Source organism: Pleurodeles waltl, chromosome 1_2 (genome assembly GCF_031143425.1).
Source record: "Pleurodeles waltl isolate 20211129_DDA chromosome 1_2, aPleWal1.hap1.20221129, whole genome shotgun sequence".
NCBI lineage: Eukaryota > Metazoa > Chordata > Amphibia > Caudata > Salamandridae > Pleurodeles > Pleurodeles waltl.
Window position 1 is genome coordinate 491,740,922 of NC_090437.1, and position 18,809 is coordinate 491,759,730.

The 18,809-nt window shown below is 42.8% G+C and overlaps 1 protein-coding gene across 2 annotated transcripts in view; it reads left to right on the forward strand.

The window, feature by feature from the left end:
• PPA2 (inorganic pyrophosphatase 2) overlaps positions 1-18,809 on the forward strand; it is a 344,063-nt gene that overhangs the window by 287,771 nt on the left and 37,483 nt on the right. For both annotated transcript variants that reach the window (XM_069241383.1, XM_069241374.1), the window contains one exon: positions 11,545-11,614. In XM_069241383.1, coding sequence (XP_069097484.1) covers positions 11,545-11,614 — 70 coding nt within the window. The remainder of the gene's footprint in view (positions 1-11,544; positions 11,615-18,809) is intronic.

Consider the following 18,809-nt stretch of genomic DNA (forward strand, 5'->3'; position numbering starts at 1 on the left):
GTTTTGGAAGAATGTTGCAATCACGGAAGAATCCTGATTTTTATTATTTGTTTGTTTATTTCTACTGTTGACCAATACCGGTCTGGTCTTATAGTGACAAACCAAATTATGGCTGGACAGTGAGAACAACTATTGCCGCAGGGTGTCCTGTTTTCCTAATAACATTGTTCCACCTTAACCAATTTGTTCCAAACCTAAAAGGATCTTCGCTCATAATTAAATCCAGGAGCATGCAAAATTTGGTGTCAGTTGGTCAAACGGTCCGAAACTTAGAAAGAAGGGTGTCCCAAAACTTTTCACTTTTGAATTTAACATAGGTTATCCCATAGCATACTGTCATCATGCTGCTGTCCAAAACCTTACTGTGACTGAGCTGCTTTAAATGGTACAAACACACTCCACATGCTTGTTCGAAATCCCATACAGAAATATTTGTTACCAGACTGATATCAAATCCCAAAACCTCAGTCCAAAAAAGTATATAGAATTCTGAATTACAAAGTTATTTCTGTTAGGAAAAGCGCTGTGGGAGGATCACAACCACACGCTGCATTACTGACACTGATTCCGTCATAAACAAATTTGTAAGTTCAGTGTTCAGTTGCAAAATGTAAGCTTTTTTTGTCTGTCATTCCTATGCTACCAAAATTATGTTTGATAATTTGCAAATAAGGAGCGAGGACAGCAAGGAAGGGACACTGAGAGGGACATGGAGAGAGCTAGAGGGAGGGACATAAAGAGGGCTAGGAAGAGGAACAGGGGCAAAGTGAGGGTCTGGGATCGGGTCAGGGGCTGGGACTGAGCGGGGGCTAGGGCTGGGCAACAGGAGGGCAAGGATAGGGCTAGATGGAGAGGGAGGGACAGGGAGATGGAGAGGGACAGAGAGAGGGATAGAAATCCAGGGACAGTACAAGAGACTGGGTCAGAAGCAAGGACAGAGAGAGGGACAAAGAGAGAGAGAGAGTGAGGGACAGAGAGAGGGACAGTAACATAGGGAGAGGCAGGAAAGGCCAAGTGATAGTGGGTCAGGACAGAGGAAGGCAGAGACGGGGGATAGGGAGGGACAGAGTCAAAGATGGACACGGAAACGGGTTGAATAAGGGATGGACAGAGCAATCAGCAGGGGCAGAATTTTGGACAGAGAGTCAGAGAATTAGGTACGGATGAACAGGAGAGACAAAGAGGGACAGATGGAGCGGGGGCAAACTTAAAGATGGACAGGGAGAGAGAGGGACAGACAGAGAGGGGCAGGGAGAAAGAGAGAGGGACAAGCAGGCAGGCAAGGAGGCACAGGGACAAAGGAACGTGAAGCATGAGTTACACCCACATATTGATAAAGCAGTGGAGGTTATATTGGCTGCTTATTAGTGAGGAGGAGCAACTTCCTTCTGGATAGGGTGGTGCTAGATCATCTCATTATTCACTACTGCAAGAACAATGTGTGGAAAATTGCAGTGTAAACAGAGACATTTGAAGAAAATCAATTCTGTCGGACTTCCTCACACACTCCATGAGGAAAAGGGCATGCAATTAATGTCACATTTAAACTTTGTAACCAGGTACTCTGCAGCGGCCATGCAAGGATATGTTCAGTTGGTACATTCAGCCTGAGAAACCAACTGAAATCCAAACATAAGAATGAATACTCCAGAAACATTATCAGATACTAAAAGAAAGAACACCTAGCCATTCAGCAAGTTAAATCTGAACAATCTTTCTGCAGGGACACTTTTTGAAAAAATAGTCTATACATTAGAATTGTGGCCATGAACCAGTGCAAGGGCTCTTTTCAGAACCACCTATACTGAACAAAATTGACCTAGTTCTTTCATTGCGTCTGTCTTCCCATTTCTTTCCTTTCTATAAACATAGTATGCATCATTGAAGGATTCGGTATTATTGAAAGGTGGCCTAATAATGACGCAGGTGTCTAATAAGTGACTGATTTGGAATACAAGGCGGAAATCACAGTTTGCATTTAAAGAGTATGTTACCAACCCTTGCTGTGCCTGGCTGAAAGCCACACCCCGCTGCAGCCCTAAACTGTGCATTGCCAAAGGCATGTGTGTCAGAGGTTTCCAGCACAGGATGTGAGTACTGGGTGTTAGCGCAGAGCCTGCAGCCATTCCCTGTGGGAGTTGGAAGTTGGGCTGAGCTCTTGGAATGGTGGCGGTCAGACCCTTCAGCAAACCCCTGCTCATTGGATGATAGTTGCACATAAATTTGAGCACATGGCCGTTCCTAAATTTAGGCGCTGTTGCAACTCATGCTGGACATCATTTAAGTTTAGGCCTTTCTGCTAACCCCTTACTATGTGGAATCATGAGCTTTAGTTTTTGGGGGGTGTTGATTCTTAGTTCTTCTCTTTGGGAAAATCTGAGGGTTTTTATTAGCCTACATTAATAACTCATGACCAAAACAAACTAACTCTTACCTACGAAGTTGTTATTGTGAACTCCACAATAATTATGCGCTGCCTATGGAACATGGATGGTCTTCTTGCTGCCAGGCCATATTGATTACCTTCAGAGAGTGTGGAGGACCTATATCTGCTATGGCTCTTTTTCTATTGGATTCTTCTAGATTTGACTTCCTGTCATTCCCAGTTTTCTAGAACTAGGTGCAACCTTGTGTTGAACTGGAAAGTGGGTCTTTACTATTGAGAATCTGTATGCTCAGAGGATGCACACAGTTTTCCTTCTGTGCATTTTCTGACATATGTCTGACAGAGAATATACTTCAAGTGGATTGTGGGGGCTAGATGGTCATGGTTGCAATAACTTCCCCACGACACTTGAAAAGCTATTCATTCTATAGCTTGTTTGAAATTTCTGTCATGAAGTATGAGCAGTGAGAAAACTTTAATCTGAATTCTTGAGGTTCCACAGGCTTCTGCTGTTTCCCTCAGCACTCCTCAGTAAAGTAAAAATTGATTGACTGACGATATGTGGATACTCCTGCAGAAAATAACATACATACTTACACAAGGACTAAGAGGAGAGCTTTTCCACAGTGTGACCTACGCTATTTCTGGTAGGAAACTGTATTTCGCCAGTAGCCTCACCTTGAATACTCTTAACAACTGAAGTGCTGCGTCTCAAGTGAGGGGAGGTGCTTAAGCTCTCTGATTTCTCGCTCCTCTCCATGTCGTGTTCAGTCATTTCATGGTTTTTTAACAGAATATTTTAAAAACTGCATTTCTGAATCTCAGATCAACTCATCTTTCCAGTGTTCATCCTTTAGGCTTTGACAACTCTGCCTGTGTGCCCATTTATCCTGTCTAGCAGCGACAGGCAGTAGTAGGCTTGTTTGAATCATGGCTGATTATGGCAGTGTCCTTTATCCTGGTGTAATGCGTATCAAGGCTTGTGGCTTTAGAATGTGAAAAATACTGCAGAGCAGCCGGGATTTTGTCTTGGGAAAATCCCCTATTAAAATTCGTTGTCTATCAGTGTCTGATGAGCTCTGTCTATCGGCAGTGAAAAGACTGAGGGCCAGATGTAGCAAGCATTTTGCATGGTGCAAACTGCGAAAATCGCAGTTTGCGCCATGCAAAATGCCAATTTTGAATGCGACTCCCAAATAGGAAGGGGTGTCCCCTTCCTATTTGCGACTCGCATTGGTATGCTAAATTGCTTTGTGACCGCGAATGCAGTCGCAAAGCAATTCGCAGTTACCACCAGTGTCACACTGGTGGCAACCCATTCGCAAAAGGGAAGGGGTTCCCATGGGACCCCTTCCTCTTTGTGAATGTTGCCAAAAAGTTTTTTTCAGAGCAGGCAGACCACTGCCTACTCTGAAAAACCGAAACCAAATGGTTTTGTTATTTTTTTTAATTTGCAACTCGTTTTCCTTTAAGGAAAACGGGCTGAAAAATAAAAAAACTGCTTTATTTAAAAAGCAGTCACAGACATGGAGGTCTGCTGTCTTCAGCAGGCCACCATCCCTGTGAGTGCAAGGACTCACTATGGGATCGCAAAATGCGACCCACCTCATTAATATTAATGAGGTGGGTCTTTGCGACCCCATAGCGACTCGCAGACGGTGTCTGAGACACCGTTCTGCATCCGATTTTGCGAATCGGAAAATGCTACATCTGGCTCATAGTGTATCTGGGGGTGTATCCAACCAGCAGGACAAGCAGTGGTAGCTGAGAAGAGCTCCTTGAATTTATACCCAAATGAGCCTTTTGTTTAGTGTATCTGGGGTAAATTCTGCATGCACTCTGGAGAAATCTTGAACATGCTGTTGCTAAAGCACAGCCTGGTCACCTCATGAAGTGCAAACAGGCTTTGATTTGCACGCTCAGAGAGGAGTGCAGGATAAGGGTGGGTAATGGCAAGGGGGGGGGAAACCTCATTGTAGATCACTGACATGGTGGAAGAAGAGGCTTTCCACAGGTGTACTAGGTGGCTTGGACCATCACTGGTGAGTGGTGAAGCAGAGAACCCCAGGCCTAGGAACAATATATGTTTCAAGCCCCCTATTACATTCCTAAAGGTTTGCTGTAAAAGTGAAATTCACATTTCCCTAACTTGGATTAAGAACAGTCTAGAAAGTAAATTTTCGCTAAATTTTGTAAGTTGATGTAATATATTGGTGACCTTATATTTTTATTATAAACGTCACAAAGATGATTTTCTTCCTGAGCCAAGGCACCTTCATAAACTGGGCCTCATCAGTGGCAGTAATTCGATCTCCCCAGTCCAACTGTCATCTAAATTAGGTGTAAACATCTCGCATCAGGTTCCTCCTGCAGACAAATTGACCGTTTTGGGCAGATGCCCTGCTGGAAAATTCCTGACAGCAAGGCAGGGGAAATTAAAAATAAGAGCATCAACCAACACTTACCTGAGGAATATTGGGGGGGAAATTATGCCATATGGAAGTTCAAAGCGCAGGCACGAGCTAGCAATACACTCTTGAACTACCTTTGAAATTGGACTGCTGTCATCTAGGCTTGCTCATTTCCCTCAGAGGTTACAGAAGAACAGAGCCAATTAGGTTTTGTCTTTCACTGGTGGAGAGAGGGAGGTACTTCATTTTAAAAGGAATCCCAGGTGTGTTCCAGTGGAACTCCAGCAGCTGATACAGTTTGCAGTCTTTTAAAACTCCTGGAATGAGTCTTTCTGGGATTGTTTTTGCCAGAAGGGAAAACTGTTGAAGCATTAGGAAGCGCTTAAGGTGGGTACTTAGTGAGGATAGGCTAATGTCCTTCACCAACCACTGCAGAGTTACTACTATATTATTGGAGTGCCTACTGCCTGCAACTCATAACACTACTGAACCTGCTGGAACTCAGAGGAAGAAACAATATCTTCCTGAAAAAGAGGACTGACGCATTGGATCCTACTCTTCTTTGTACCCAAACTCTGATAATGATTCAACAGATCAGTGAATGCGTTACCGTTATCCACAGGGAAGTCTTGGAAAAAGTGGGCGCCTGGAAGAAGGAATGAGAAGTCCCACTGATGTTGCACTTTTGTCGGTGGTTCTAAAGGAGTAGTTGTCAAGAAGTCTGTCTCCCCCTTGGATTCCTGGCGTTTTATCCTGAAGAGTTGAAGGGTGTTTTGGAGCATTGGAAGCATTGGAAGCATCAGGGAAGGACTTGTGCAGCTTTTGACAAACTTGAGAGAGAATTGCTCTGAACATCAGCGGACCAGGATACTGTGCTAATGCTACATGAAAAATGTGCCAAATAGGTGGCAAGATTTATGGTTTGTTCTGCTTTGAGCTTTTTGCCACAGGAAGCAAAACTTCTATGGGACCTTGCACAGAAGCTACCTAACTCGTGAAGCCCTGTCTGGCCTTAGCCTCAAGCCTTACCTAGTAGAGGATTTTAAGTTCCAAAAATATCAGTAAGGGTCTGATTTAGAGTTTGGTGGACATGAAACTTCATTGCAAACGTTACGGAGTACTCTGCTTGCCAAATCTTCAGTCTCCCTGCCTCATTTAGAGACGGTCAGAACTTAACTTTTCTGTTGACAAAACATTCATTGGCTCCATTAAAGGAAAAATTCCTCAGACACCTAATGGAGGAGGGGCCGTTACAGGAAGGATATTACACCACCCACCCTATTAAAGACCGGTATTGGGTGATTATCTTTCTTTTTTCTTATTCCTAGGATTTTTAGTCATATATGTGTATCCCTTAATTCTGGGACCAAAGCTATTTTTGTCTTACTTAGCATGGTTCCTAAAAGTACTCCTCCTGACCGTCCTTCACTGGACTGTGTCACATTAACCACAACGTAAATGGTATTGCTAAGCTTTTTTTACTGCATACCCCACAGGAGGTTCATTAACTACCCTCATACATTTTTTCCTTGGTTATATTTTCAGTTTTTAGCTACTTTTGAATGTTGCATTAGTAGCCCTCCCACTTGGGCCCGTAAATAGACTGTCTCTGTCTTACTCTTATTTCTCATGTGACACGACTTATTGCTTGTTAATAGTCCTTTTTATTGATTCTCTTATTTTTATTTTATTTTTTCCATTTATTGCTTTTCAGACACACTGTGCTTGGAGAGGAGACCTTATTAATATAATTTTCACAACACTTACTTTTTTACCCCATTTGGATTATTAATGGTCGTGGTCATTAGTGCTCTTTTAACTTCACCTGCCATGACACCCACTGTTGCAAAGGCTCTGTCATAAATTAAGGGGCATATTTATACTTTTTGATGCAAAACTGCACTAACGCGGTTTTGCATCAAAAAGTTTTGCACCGGCTTGCGCCATTCTTGAGCGCTAGCCGGGTGTCATATTTATGGAATGGCACAAGCCGGTGCAAAGAGTGGGCTAGCATAAAAAACATTACGTTAGCCGGGTGGAGGTGGCATTATGGGAGAAGGGGGTTTTGCACCAAAAAATGACTTTGGCTGGTTAGCGCCAAAAACAAATAATGCCTCTAACCAGCCTATCATCATTTTCTGACACAAAACCATCCATACCACATGACCCCTGTCTTAGAAAAGACAGGAGTCAAGCCCTCTACCCCAATGGCCAGCACAGAGGACAGTGTCCCCTGGGCATGGCCACTGCACCCTGTGCCATGCAGGGGCCCCAAGTTGGGTCCCCCCATGGCACTTTATAAATATATATATATATATATATATATATACTTACCTCTACTTACCTGGGATGGGGTCCCCCATCCTCCGGTGTCCCTCTGGTGTGGGTGGTAGTGTTCCTGGGGCTTGAGGAGGGCACCTGTGGACCCATCCCATGGTGTTTAACCATGGAAATGGATCAGTAGGTCCCCTAACGCCTGATCTGACCCAGGTGTTAAATAATGGTGCAAAACAAGCTTTACACCATTATTTAGTCCCTCCTTCCACCTGTGCGGCATTTTAGCACTGGGGATAAATATGGAGTTATGGAGTTAGCACCATGTTTTAGATGGGAATGTGGTAGGTTCACACATCTAAAAAATGGTGCAAACTCCAATATTGTGACATTAGACGTGTCTAATGTTAAAATATAAATATGGAGCTAGTTTTTTGTCAAATTTGCGTCAAAAGAATAATGCAGATTTGGTGCAAATGGAGTATAAATATGCCCCTGACTTTTTCTTTTAGGGCATACATTTGAGAATTGGATCAAATTATTATAAGATGTTCTAGCAAGTTATCTTATTCATATGTTTTGTCTCGTGGTGTTTTTTTCTTACTTGATCACCTTACCAGGCTACCTTTTTTCTCCCTCACTAGAGTTGTGTGATGTGTTTCACGTTTGCGCAACCAGATGTATATATTTACATATGTCTCATGGAAAAACATTCTTTTAAATAATTTGTCTTAGATGGTCTCTAGCGGGGAATGTTAACCCAGTGGGAGGCAGGATTCTGCATTTTCTTGTGGATTGGCGATCCACCACATCCATCAGATGAGACTTTGAAATCATTTAAATGGTTATGCCCTACCATTTCGTCCCTGGCCACTTAATAGTCCCTTCCACCAGAACAGTTTTCATAATAGCTCAGTCCATCCTTTATCAGGAGGTACGCATTTTGCTTTTGAAAGGGTCCCATAGAGACTGTACCTTTTTTTGAGAAGGGCAAGGGCTGTTACTTGCTATTTCCCTATCCTGAAAAAAGATGGGAGCATGAGGCCTGTACTCGACCTTTGTCCCCTTAGCACCTTACGACGGAACAACAGATTCAAAATGCTTACATTGGCTCAAATCCATCCTGCTTTGGCTAGGGGTACAGAATGTTCTCCTTAGACTTAGGAGTAGTTTCATACACCCGTTCTGCAGTCCCACAAGCAATACCTGCTCTTCAAAGTGTGCTAGGACATTTTCCATTTGCTGTGATTCCCTTTGGCCTCACCAGCGTCCATCAGGTGTTCAAAAACGGGGATGCCTTTGGTCACTGTAAGGATACTTCAATTCGATTTCCTCAGAAGCAGAAGATAACTCCTCAGTCCCGACCCGAGCTACTCAAAACGAATATTAATCCTTTGTGCTGAGTACCCCGGAGGGGGAAAGGGGAATGGGATGGTAGAGAGACTGCCACAGAGATGATGAACGCCAGTACTCAGTCTGCCTCTTCACATCTAAGATTGGATACAGCACCTGCAAGAGTCACAGTCGCAATTACTAGGGACATACAACATCAGTTTTTCACTTTCTAATCTCAACACTTAATTCTCTTTAATTCTATTATTTCTTCACTCACCCTGAGTTCTCTGTAGCCTAGCTTCTCTCTATAAATGATAGCTCTTCTTAAAAAATGCTTATTACTGATTCTGGAAGAACTTCTCAACCTTTGTTAGAGATTGGTTTTATGTTGCTATATATATATATATATAGTTGGTGATAATGCGTTCTTCAAATCAGCTGATGTTATTTAATTTCTCCTGTCTTATTGTGACTTCTGTCAATACTTGTATTTGTAAATGCTTGTTTATTAAAGTTAGTTTCTCCTTTCTTACTTCGACATTTGTTGATAACTTGTATTTGTAAATGCTTGTTTATTTAAGTTTGTTTCTCTTTTAAACTCTATTTTGGTTTATTACCATTGAATTTGTAAATGCTTATTTGTTAACAGTTCGTTTCTCCTTTAAACTTGGCCTTTGTTTATAACCTTGACATTTGTAGATACTTGCTCTTTTAAAGTTCGTTTTTTCTTTGACTTTAATATCTTAAACAAGAACCTTGTAAACATAAGGTTAATTCATACATTAACTCTACAGCCTTGCCGACTTCCACGGGAACGGTCTACTATCAAACTCTTCGAATAAACCTTGACAATATTTATCCGTTTTCTGTAATATAATCTTCAAATGTAATTTTACCTCACAGGAGTTTCTGTTCTGAAGCGCGCTCTCTCTCCACACAGCTGATTCCTGTCAGACCTCAGTTGAAGTGCAAGGCTTCCAGCTGGAGAGCTCGTAACCTAGCAACCAACCGATTGCAAGACTAGAACTGTAACTAACCTTCAGGACTCACAGCGGCCATCTTGGATCTTCTCTTCTTGATTCTTCCTTTGAAATAAGCGCAAGATTACTCTACAAACCTTCTTCCAGTTTGGGCTTTGCTGTCTCCACTGAGGATATCTCTTTGCTTTTCTCATGCACTTCTTTGATTTGACTTGGCAAGTTTGTGTGGTCATGACAGTCACTGCCCAGCTTTGGAGGTCAGGAGTTGCTGTATTTCCGTTTCTGATGGTTACTTCTACCTTCGGATTCCCCACCTCTTGAATAATCCTCCAGACGCTAGATTGGTGTGGAAAAATGTTCTCTACAGTCTCCCCTGATAGCAGGGGGTTCTGGCTTCATGCTATGCTGGAAGTGACGCCCGTGTGTAATTGCCGACTCCATATAGGCCCCCACACTTGTGCCAACGTCAGTACCTTTATTTCCACGCCTTTAGACACGGTTCCCAAGCTCAGTTCTACTCATAAACAATTCTAAATAACATCTCTAGTGCAACTACGTCCCCTTTTAAACGGTCATGGCTTAAAACCCTATCAGGACTGCAAGGGGCAAATATCAATTACCGACTCCTACACCATGTGCTTGTGGTGCTTCGGTTGTGATCATGACTCTATGTCCTGCGAATTGTAAAAGTATGCACCCTTAAGCCGTAAAAGAGTGGGAAGTGAAGTTCTTTAATAGCCAGGCCCAAAGACAGCAGAAATAGGAATAGATCTAGGTCCTGCTCCAGGTCTCTGCAGTCTAGGTCCTCCCAGAAGAAACACAAAAGGTAGAGTGAGTACAGCAGCAAGCATAAATCTGGAGAGCCGGCGGAGCACCTTGAACTTCTGGGGATGCCATTTGGATTCCTGCCATCTGACCTTCTCTCAGTGCCTTTTCACCACCTTTCAGCTGCTCCAGATGACGCTGTCAACATGACCATTGATTCTGGCACTGGTCCCACAGGGAACCTCTCTTCCTCTGGTGCTGCTGATGCCAACACCAATGGTACCCTGATGCAGTTGGCGCCAGTACTGGCTCTGGAGCAGTACTGACTCAACTCCTGGCATCTGTCCCCATGTCCACAAGGGAAGCAACTCTCATTCTCCCTTGTCAGTTCATTCAAGACCTGAAGGAGGTTGGGTTTCTTTGTTTCCTCCAGTGTAGAACACCGGAACTTTGGACCAGTGAGTCTTGCAAATTGTGAAAATGGGGAATACCCTACCCTTCCAGCAGTCTCCTCCTTGGATCCCTCCTCCCTGGTCAGACCTTTCACAGGAACACTGCTTCCTTCTACAGCAGAAAGTGTCAGCCTTGCTTCAGAAATGAACCATGGAGTTGGTGCCAGAGCAGGAGATTGGCCAAGGATGCTATTCCCAATACTTTCTTGTTCCACAGAAGAATGTCAGTCTTTGTCCGATCCTGGACATGTGGATCTTGCATCTTTTTCTCTGCAAATAGAAGTTCATGATGCTTTCCTTTGCACAGGTTCTGTTGGCGATCGATCTCAAGAACTGGATGGTGTCTCTCGACTTAGAAGATGCGTATTTCCATATACTGATCCTGAAGTCCCACAGGAAGTATCTCCACTTCAGTGGGCTCGACTTGCTACCAGTTTATGACCCTTGACTGGCTGACTGACTCCCACCAGGCTCAATAGCAAATAATTGCATTTCAGGTAATGGTTGCTGAGCCCAGCCTCATCTGCGCTGCCAACCCAGTAGATTTCAACGCTGTGGGCCGCGGCATGAGTCGCTCACTGTGTACCCCAGTGAATGCATGCCAGCAGTGCCTCTGGACTAAGATGACGGCTGTCGCTGCTACCAGGTTTCCATGGCACCAGTCATAGTTTTGCCACCTAGTGCCTAAGCACGCTTTCACATGACCAGGGAGTATAGCAGCAGGAGATACTCTAAAGGCACCGATGGAAAATCTGCAAATCGTGTATAATTTTCAAAATCTGCAGGGAAGGTTTTCTGTAGATTTGCACTGTGCCTAATCACTAGATTTGCATACCAGTTGCATGTGTAGTCGGGCCTTATAATGTTTGTGCTGCTTCAGACGTATTTTACCCATGATTTCGCTTTCACTAATTTTTGTTTTTCTTTTCCACTGCTTCCAGCAAAAACACAGCCTCGCGGGACAGCCCCTTTTGGTGCAGTGAAGATGATGCCAGGGCTGTAGTGGACTGTGTAAGTGTTTATTTACTGTTACAAAAGCAAATGCACCTAGTATTTAACTCTCTACCCAGAATCACAGGGCTGCACACAACTTCTCACGTAAATTTACCACTTTGGTTACTTTTTTGTTAGGGTTCGTGCCTTCGCCTTTTCTCACTCAATTTATCGCTCTTCATTCTTACATCTTCTCTTCTGATAAAACCGTTCTGTCTTCTCAGTATCTCTTCTGTTCTTTTTTTTTTATATATACTAGTATGACTTGCCATTCAGCCTACATATTTATCACCCCTTCCCCCCTTGTCATCTTTCTTCCACATTTCTGTTGCTCCCTGAACCTCGACACCTACATTCTTTACTTAATCAAACATTGTGTATCTCTTTCTACACCTTTCACTTTATCCTTCGAGGTAGGTAAACAGAGTGCCTTTTAAATGGGCTATGGTTACCACTGTTACTTACAGCACTTAGACTTTGAAGAACAGCTGTATTAACCATGGATCAATCGTAGAATGAAGCTGTATATAACAGCAAGATGCAATTTGAAGAATGGATTTAATTCCGACCTTACTCAAAGCAGGTTAATATATATCTGTTCCATATTAGGAGCATATCAAAGATTGCCAAATTTAAAATTTTAAAAGTAAAACGTGATAAGTCACTTTCGATTTATAAAATTACAACTTTAACTAAAAGCAAAAGTACTTATTGTTTGTTGTTACTTTTGAGCGTGTGTGTGTCCCATAATTAAATATTAGTATGTCTTCGCATTGCTGATCAGCTTGGCCAGGATTGTGGCCTATGGAGCAGCACACCAGCTCGCAGAGACATTGATAAAAACAAACAGGCATGATAAACGTATTCGTAAATCTTATATGAACTGGCCAAAAGGGCCAGTGGATTGGAGTGTCCCAGAAGTGACGTAAGCGTAGTCCCTCATCTTGTTGAGCACTTCATGATTTATTGCCCATTGAGCTAAACTGTTTTTTTCACAAATTTCTTTGAGTTCTGAATGTTTCGTTTAAAGATTTTTGACACAAAGGAAGGGTTTGTGTCCATTTTTTAAAGGACTGTCATGTTAAAATTGAGCGACGTCCATTCCATAATCGAACTTTACATTTTGTAGAGTAGTTTGAATTAATATGCATTATCGGTGGCCTATTTTGTGTCACCTTTTACCTTTTTTAGACAGCGATAAAGGTGGACAGCTGCAAGACTTTCCTTGCAATTTGTGAAACGTAAAGGGACAAGCATAGCCAGTCCTCCCCTATATCCAGAGAGGACACCAAAAGATTAATTATGGACCTACTGCATCTCTCCTCTTCGATTTGGTGCCCCAAGTTTCCCTGTGACCCAAGCGAGCCCTGGCCAGACTCAGAAGGTTTTGAACCTCTGGCCTCATGTGGCCTAATATTTCTTATGTGTGAGGTGTCGTGGCTTGGTTGGTATGCCTTACCTTTTTTGCACTACTCGCACCTGCAGGGTGGTCGTGGTCGGAAATCCCACTGTGCTGGGCCATGACTGCACTGCAGTTCAGCAGTGCATCGAGATGAGACCTCATGTGACGGATCCTCCACTTGATTAAATCCTGTGCTTTTAGCCCTCATTGCCCTTGGACATGGTAAAATGGCGGGGGCAATTGGATAACATCCTCCTCAGTGAGTTGTTAATGAATATTATTAACCCATGTCCCTTTGAGAAGGTGAGGGGAAGACGTGGCTATGGTACAGCCACCCACTCTTGGGCAAGCCATAGCGTTGTCTTTTAATATTCACTGCCCACCCTTGGGCAAAGGGGGCAAGCATTAACGACCCAAACACCTCTCCTACCCCGTGGGCAAGGTAGGGTGCATGTACTCCCCATTGCACATTTCTTTTAAAATTCTTCTGATATTAACAAATTGCAGACATGTTTTTAAAAAATGTAACCCACCCGCCCTGTCCTAAGGGTAAGGTGGAGGGGGACAGACCTGACCCCCTGTCTTGCCTTTGCATAAGGCTTAATGGGTAAAAGAGTTAAAAAATGTCAACCCCCGTCCTTGAGAGGGGGAGGGTTCTTTCCCACTCCTCCAGCCCGTATTGTTCAGAGCCCGTCTCTTGGGCAAATCAGTAGGCAATCATACAATCCTGTGCCTTTGTTCATGGCGGTGGGATTGTTCTTCAATGTTATACCTCCCATTCTTAGGCAAGTCATTGGTGGAAGGTTGGCTATATCCATCCCTCCTATTCTTCACCAAGAATAGAGGGATGGGGACCAAGAGGAAACGAGGGATAGATAGAGATAGGACAAGGGCACTCAGCTTGGAATACAGAGAATGTGACAGAGATAGAGAAAGAAAGACTGGAACATGGAGAGCGAGAGCGACAGGAACAGAAGGCTAGAGATAGATCTGTGAGTGCAGAGGAATCATAGTCTGGCATTAACACTGAGGTAGAAGCAGGCGGACAGGTCAGAATGACAGGGATAGAGACAGAAGGACAAGGCTAGAGGAGGATAGGCAGATGATAAGGGACAGAGACAAAGGGCAGGGATAGGAACAGAGGGATATGAATGGGTGGGCGGGGGGGCAAAGGGAAGGACATGGACTAGGGAATAGTGAAATAGTGAAATTGTGATAATGGGCACCCAAAACGGCCATCATTATATACCCACAAACCCATCCTATGCCCAGAGACCCACCATCAGACACCTACAGACTCATTATTTTGCATCCATATATCCACCATCATGCAGCTAAGTACCCTCTTTGAAACACTCAGCATCATCTACCCACTACCCTATGCCCACAAATCCACTATAAGATGTCACACTCACACATGTGCACCATCAGAACTCACACACTATCATATTTGCACAGACCACTGTATGCCCTCAAAGCCGACATAATAGGACCACAAATCCACCATCATAGCCAACTTGCCATCAGATGCCATCTCACTCATCATTAATTACACTCACAAACCCACTATTAGATATTTACGCAACCAACATCACATGCCAACAAATCTGCCATCATAGAGGAAGCACACCACTGTGCACCCACACATCCACCATCTGATGATCACACACTCACCACTATAGGCCAACTCGTTCACATTATACAACCACTCAACTACTACATCACTGTGGAGTTTTGTTCTAGTATTTCCTTTACGTTTATGGTAGAACGTGGAATACTCACATGTGAATGATCCAGGTATGTCAGCTAAGCTATGCTGTAGTGAGGTGTTGTTGGTTGTTTCTCAGCATCATGAATAAAGGAGGCCGAACTCTTCTCCTGTGCTAGCTTTAGTGGATTCATACCTCTACCATCACCCACCACTATCAGCCTATACATGTGTACACACTCACATTAGACACTCATATTTCAAAACAGCCACCGTCGTACATCCAGACCATAAACAATAAGGTAAGCTAACCTTCCACCTTGCCATGCTAACTCAACCTTAACTCCGAACCCAAACCCACCATACAACAGAGTACCCAATTTAAGACATTAAATTGTACAACCTTATATTTATACGTTGAAGGAATACACATGTTAAAAAGCAACACCATAATGCAGCACCCAAAATATTATCACTAACTGGAATTTAAGGAGTGTGTCTAAACGTGTAATCACTCTTAAACGGGCCATGCACACAAAATCCATTATGTTTTCACACACACAATACCACATTTCAAAATATACAATCTGTTTAATTTCAAATATGCTAATTACACAAGAACTGCATAAGTATAGAACTAAGTTCTAAACCACAATCTACTTTTACCTCTATGGTAGATGTTATAACCTAACACATTATCACAATAAGACAATGTCCAATAATTTCCTCAGTGTTAGCCACCTTGGTAAAATATGCAAGGGTGTTCCTTGCTCCAGCGACAATCACACAGCCAGTGCTTAATTTGTTAAAGAGTAAGTGCTGCTGCCCAAAGCTTTGCTCAGAAGCCAGCATACAGCATACCCAGACTGCATAGTCTTCAGTCCACCTTATCTCTCTTTACCTGACCACCAGACACTTCCTGCCTTTTATCTCTCTTGCAGGTTCCTGCTTTTTCCCTTTATGACGGTTTCCCCTCTATCCTTTTCATTCTTTCTCCATTGTGCGTTTTCCCTCTCTTGATCTCGGGAGAAATCCATGTCAGTCCTAAATGCGTGCCGGTGACCCCACCGGTCTTGAAATGAGTGCCAGTGGCCCCCACCAGTCACCGCAGGTTCAAATGAAGCACTGCAAATACTTATACACTCTATAGACCTACTCTCTCATTCATGTATCATGTACACTTTTCATAAATCATGGTGAGGTGATAGTAAGGTTTGAGGTAAGGTGTGGAATTAAGTCAAGCTGGTTCCTTCAGTTTCAAATATAATGTCTTTTTATGTTAGTGGGGTGGCCACTGACAACCTATGACTGAACCTCAGGTTGTCGTTTAACACAGTGGGTGTGTGTGAAAAATGAAGGGGAAGGTAAGTTGGTGGGTTTTTAATACCACACAAAACCTAAAGCATGGTAAGTTAACCTATCGAGGTGCAGTGTAACCTCTGCTAACGGTAGTATTCGTGATTCGTGAATATGTGGCCTTAAGATCCATGAAATTAAAGAACTAGCTTCATTTTTCCACGACACTTAAACTTTTTTGAGCCCGGCATTTCTGTTAGCTTTCTGGACTGTGATTTTTTTCCCAGTTTTATTTTTTTCAAAATAGATTATTTCTTTGTGCTGTTTCACTTAGTGCGCAGCAGAGCTCTTTGGCATCAGCTTTGTTTGGTAACTTCTTCATAGTTCTGCCCAGAAGGTTTTGCTTCTGCTTTGGTGTGTTTATTATTGGTTTCCTTATTTTCGTTTCTATTAGGGCATGTCTGTATATTTTGTTTTCACCTTTGCCCATGGACGGTAATGAAACCCCGATTTTCCACAGGCCCCCGTGCCCAACAGCAACCCGTGTTGATTAGTGCTGATTAGTGAACAGTCTTAATGAATGTCTTGTGCTTCTCCAGAGAGGCGAGAAAACGGTTGTATTGTTCATAAAGAAGCCGTCACTGCTGCTTGAGGCGCCTTCCACGCTTATCTATCGAGCGCTGCAGCTGTTCAACCACATCATTGTTCCTACCACGGTTTCCCCAGCCACGATTCCTATTCGTTCTGAGAGGAAGCAACTGCTGACCGACCTTCAGCAGGCCACACGTCAGGGCGTGGGTCTAAGTGAAATCCTCCAGGCTAGTCTGTTTTCTAGAATTTTCTACCGTTCCTCCAGAATAGGTCTGCTTAACGTCACTTTTTCATTGATGAGTACTAATGATGAACGTGCCCTGCAGGCGAACTGACCACCTTTGTCCTAATTATAAAATGTAGACCGATAGTCAGGCTCAATTTCAAAGCTGGCATGCGTTTTATAACCGAAGATAACAGACTGTGGGTCTGACGGGGGAAATATGAACACTGTGACAAGGAAAAATATGAACAGATGAGTGTGAGATCAGTCAGGGAGGACACTCCAGAAAGCTAAAGCCATACCTCTTCTGAGCTATATTAATGATACAGAACTATATAGAAAGGTGAAGTTTTGACGGACATCTACCTGGTGACCATTCATCTTTCCTTTTTCAGTTTAGTGATTTTAGTGAAGCAATACAAGAAAAGCATCGGTACCCCCTGCGTGCTATTTTTGAAATTAGACTGAACGTTCGAGATGATCTGTTTGAAACACATTTCGTTTGAAATAAATATTTGAGCTCTTTCGTTTAAAATTCCAAAGCATCTTTATAAAAAAACGTGCTTTTTAAAATAGTTCGAGAATCGAAATTACCCATTAAAAAATACATTTTTCTACCAGTATCCTTAATAAAATATTATCACACGTTTGAAAGAAGCTTTTTTATCATTTCCTTTTACTTATTTTTTTTCGCAGTCTTGACCTAATCATAAATTCGTCTTTTGCCATTACCTTGTCTTGCCATTGCTTCAAATGTCAGGTTTACTATTCTAAACTAATGTTCTTCCCTTTCTTGACACTATTCCCATTTCATTATTCGATTAGCAAAACTTGTTTTGACTGAATCTTTTTCAAAATAGAAGTTTCAGACTAAATTATTTTCAAGCTATATGCCGACTATCATTAATCACAATGGAAAAAGGTACACTACTTATTAGGTGAGCAGTGAAGTACTGTAACTCTTTCATGGGGGAAAGATTATACAGGGAGTGCAGAATTATTAGGCAAGTTGTATTTTTGAGGATTAATTTTATTATTGAACAACAACCATGTTCTCAATGAACCCAAAAAACTCATTAATATCAAAGCTGAATATTTTTGGAAGTAGTTTTTAGTTTGTTTTTAGTTTTAGCTATGTTAGGGGGATATCTGTGTGTGCAGGTGACTATTACTGTGCATAATTATTAGGCAACTTAACAAAAAAAAATATATACCCATTTCAATTATTTATTATTACCAGTGAAACCAATATAACATCTCAACATTCACAAATATACATTTCTGACATTCAAAAACAAAACAAAAACAAATCAGTGACCAATATAGCCACCTTTCTTTGCAAGAACACTCAAAAGCCTGCCATCCATGGATTCTGTCAGTGTTTTGATCTGTTCACCATCAACATTGCGTGCAGCAGCAACCACAGCCTCCCAGACACTGTTCAGAGAGGTGTACTGTTTTCCCTCCTTGTAAATCTCACATTTGATGATGGACCACAGGTTCTCAATGGGGTTCAGATTAGGTGAACAAGGAGGCCATGTCATTAGATTTCCTTCTTTTATACCCTTTCTTGCCAGCCACGCTGTGGAGTACTTGGACGCGTGTGATGGAGCATTGTCCTGCATGAAAACCATGTTTTTCTTGAAGGATGCAGACTTCTTCCTGTACCACTGCTTGAAGAAGGTGTCTTCCAGGAACTGGCAGTAGGACTGGGAGTTGAGCTTGACTCCATCCTCAACCCGAAAAGGCCCCACAAGCTCATCTTTGATGATACCAGCCCAAACCAGTACTCCACCTCCACCTTGCTGGCGTCTGAGTCGGACTGGAGCTCTCTGCCCTTTACCAATCCAGCCACGGGCCCATCCATCTGGCCCATCAAGACTCACTCTCATTTCATCAGTCCATAAAACCTTAGAAAAATCAGTCTTGAGATATTTCTTGGCCCAGTCTTGACGTTTCAGCTTGTGTGTCTTGTTCAGTGGTGGTCGTCTTT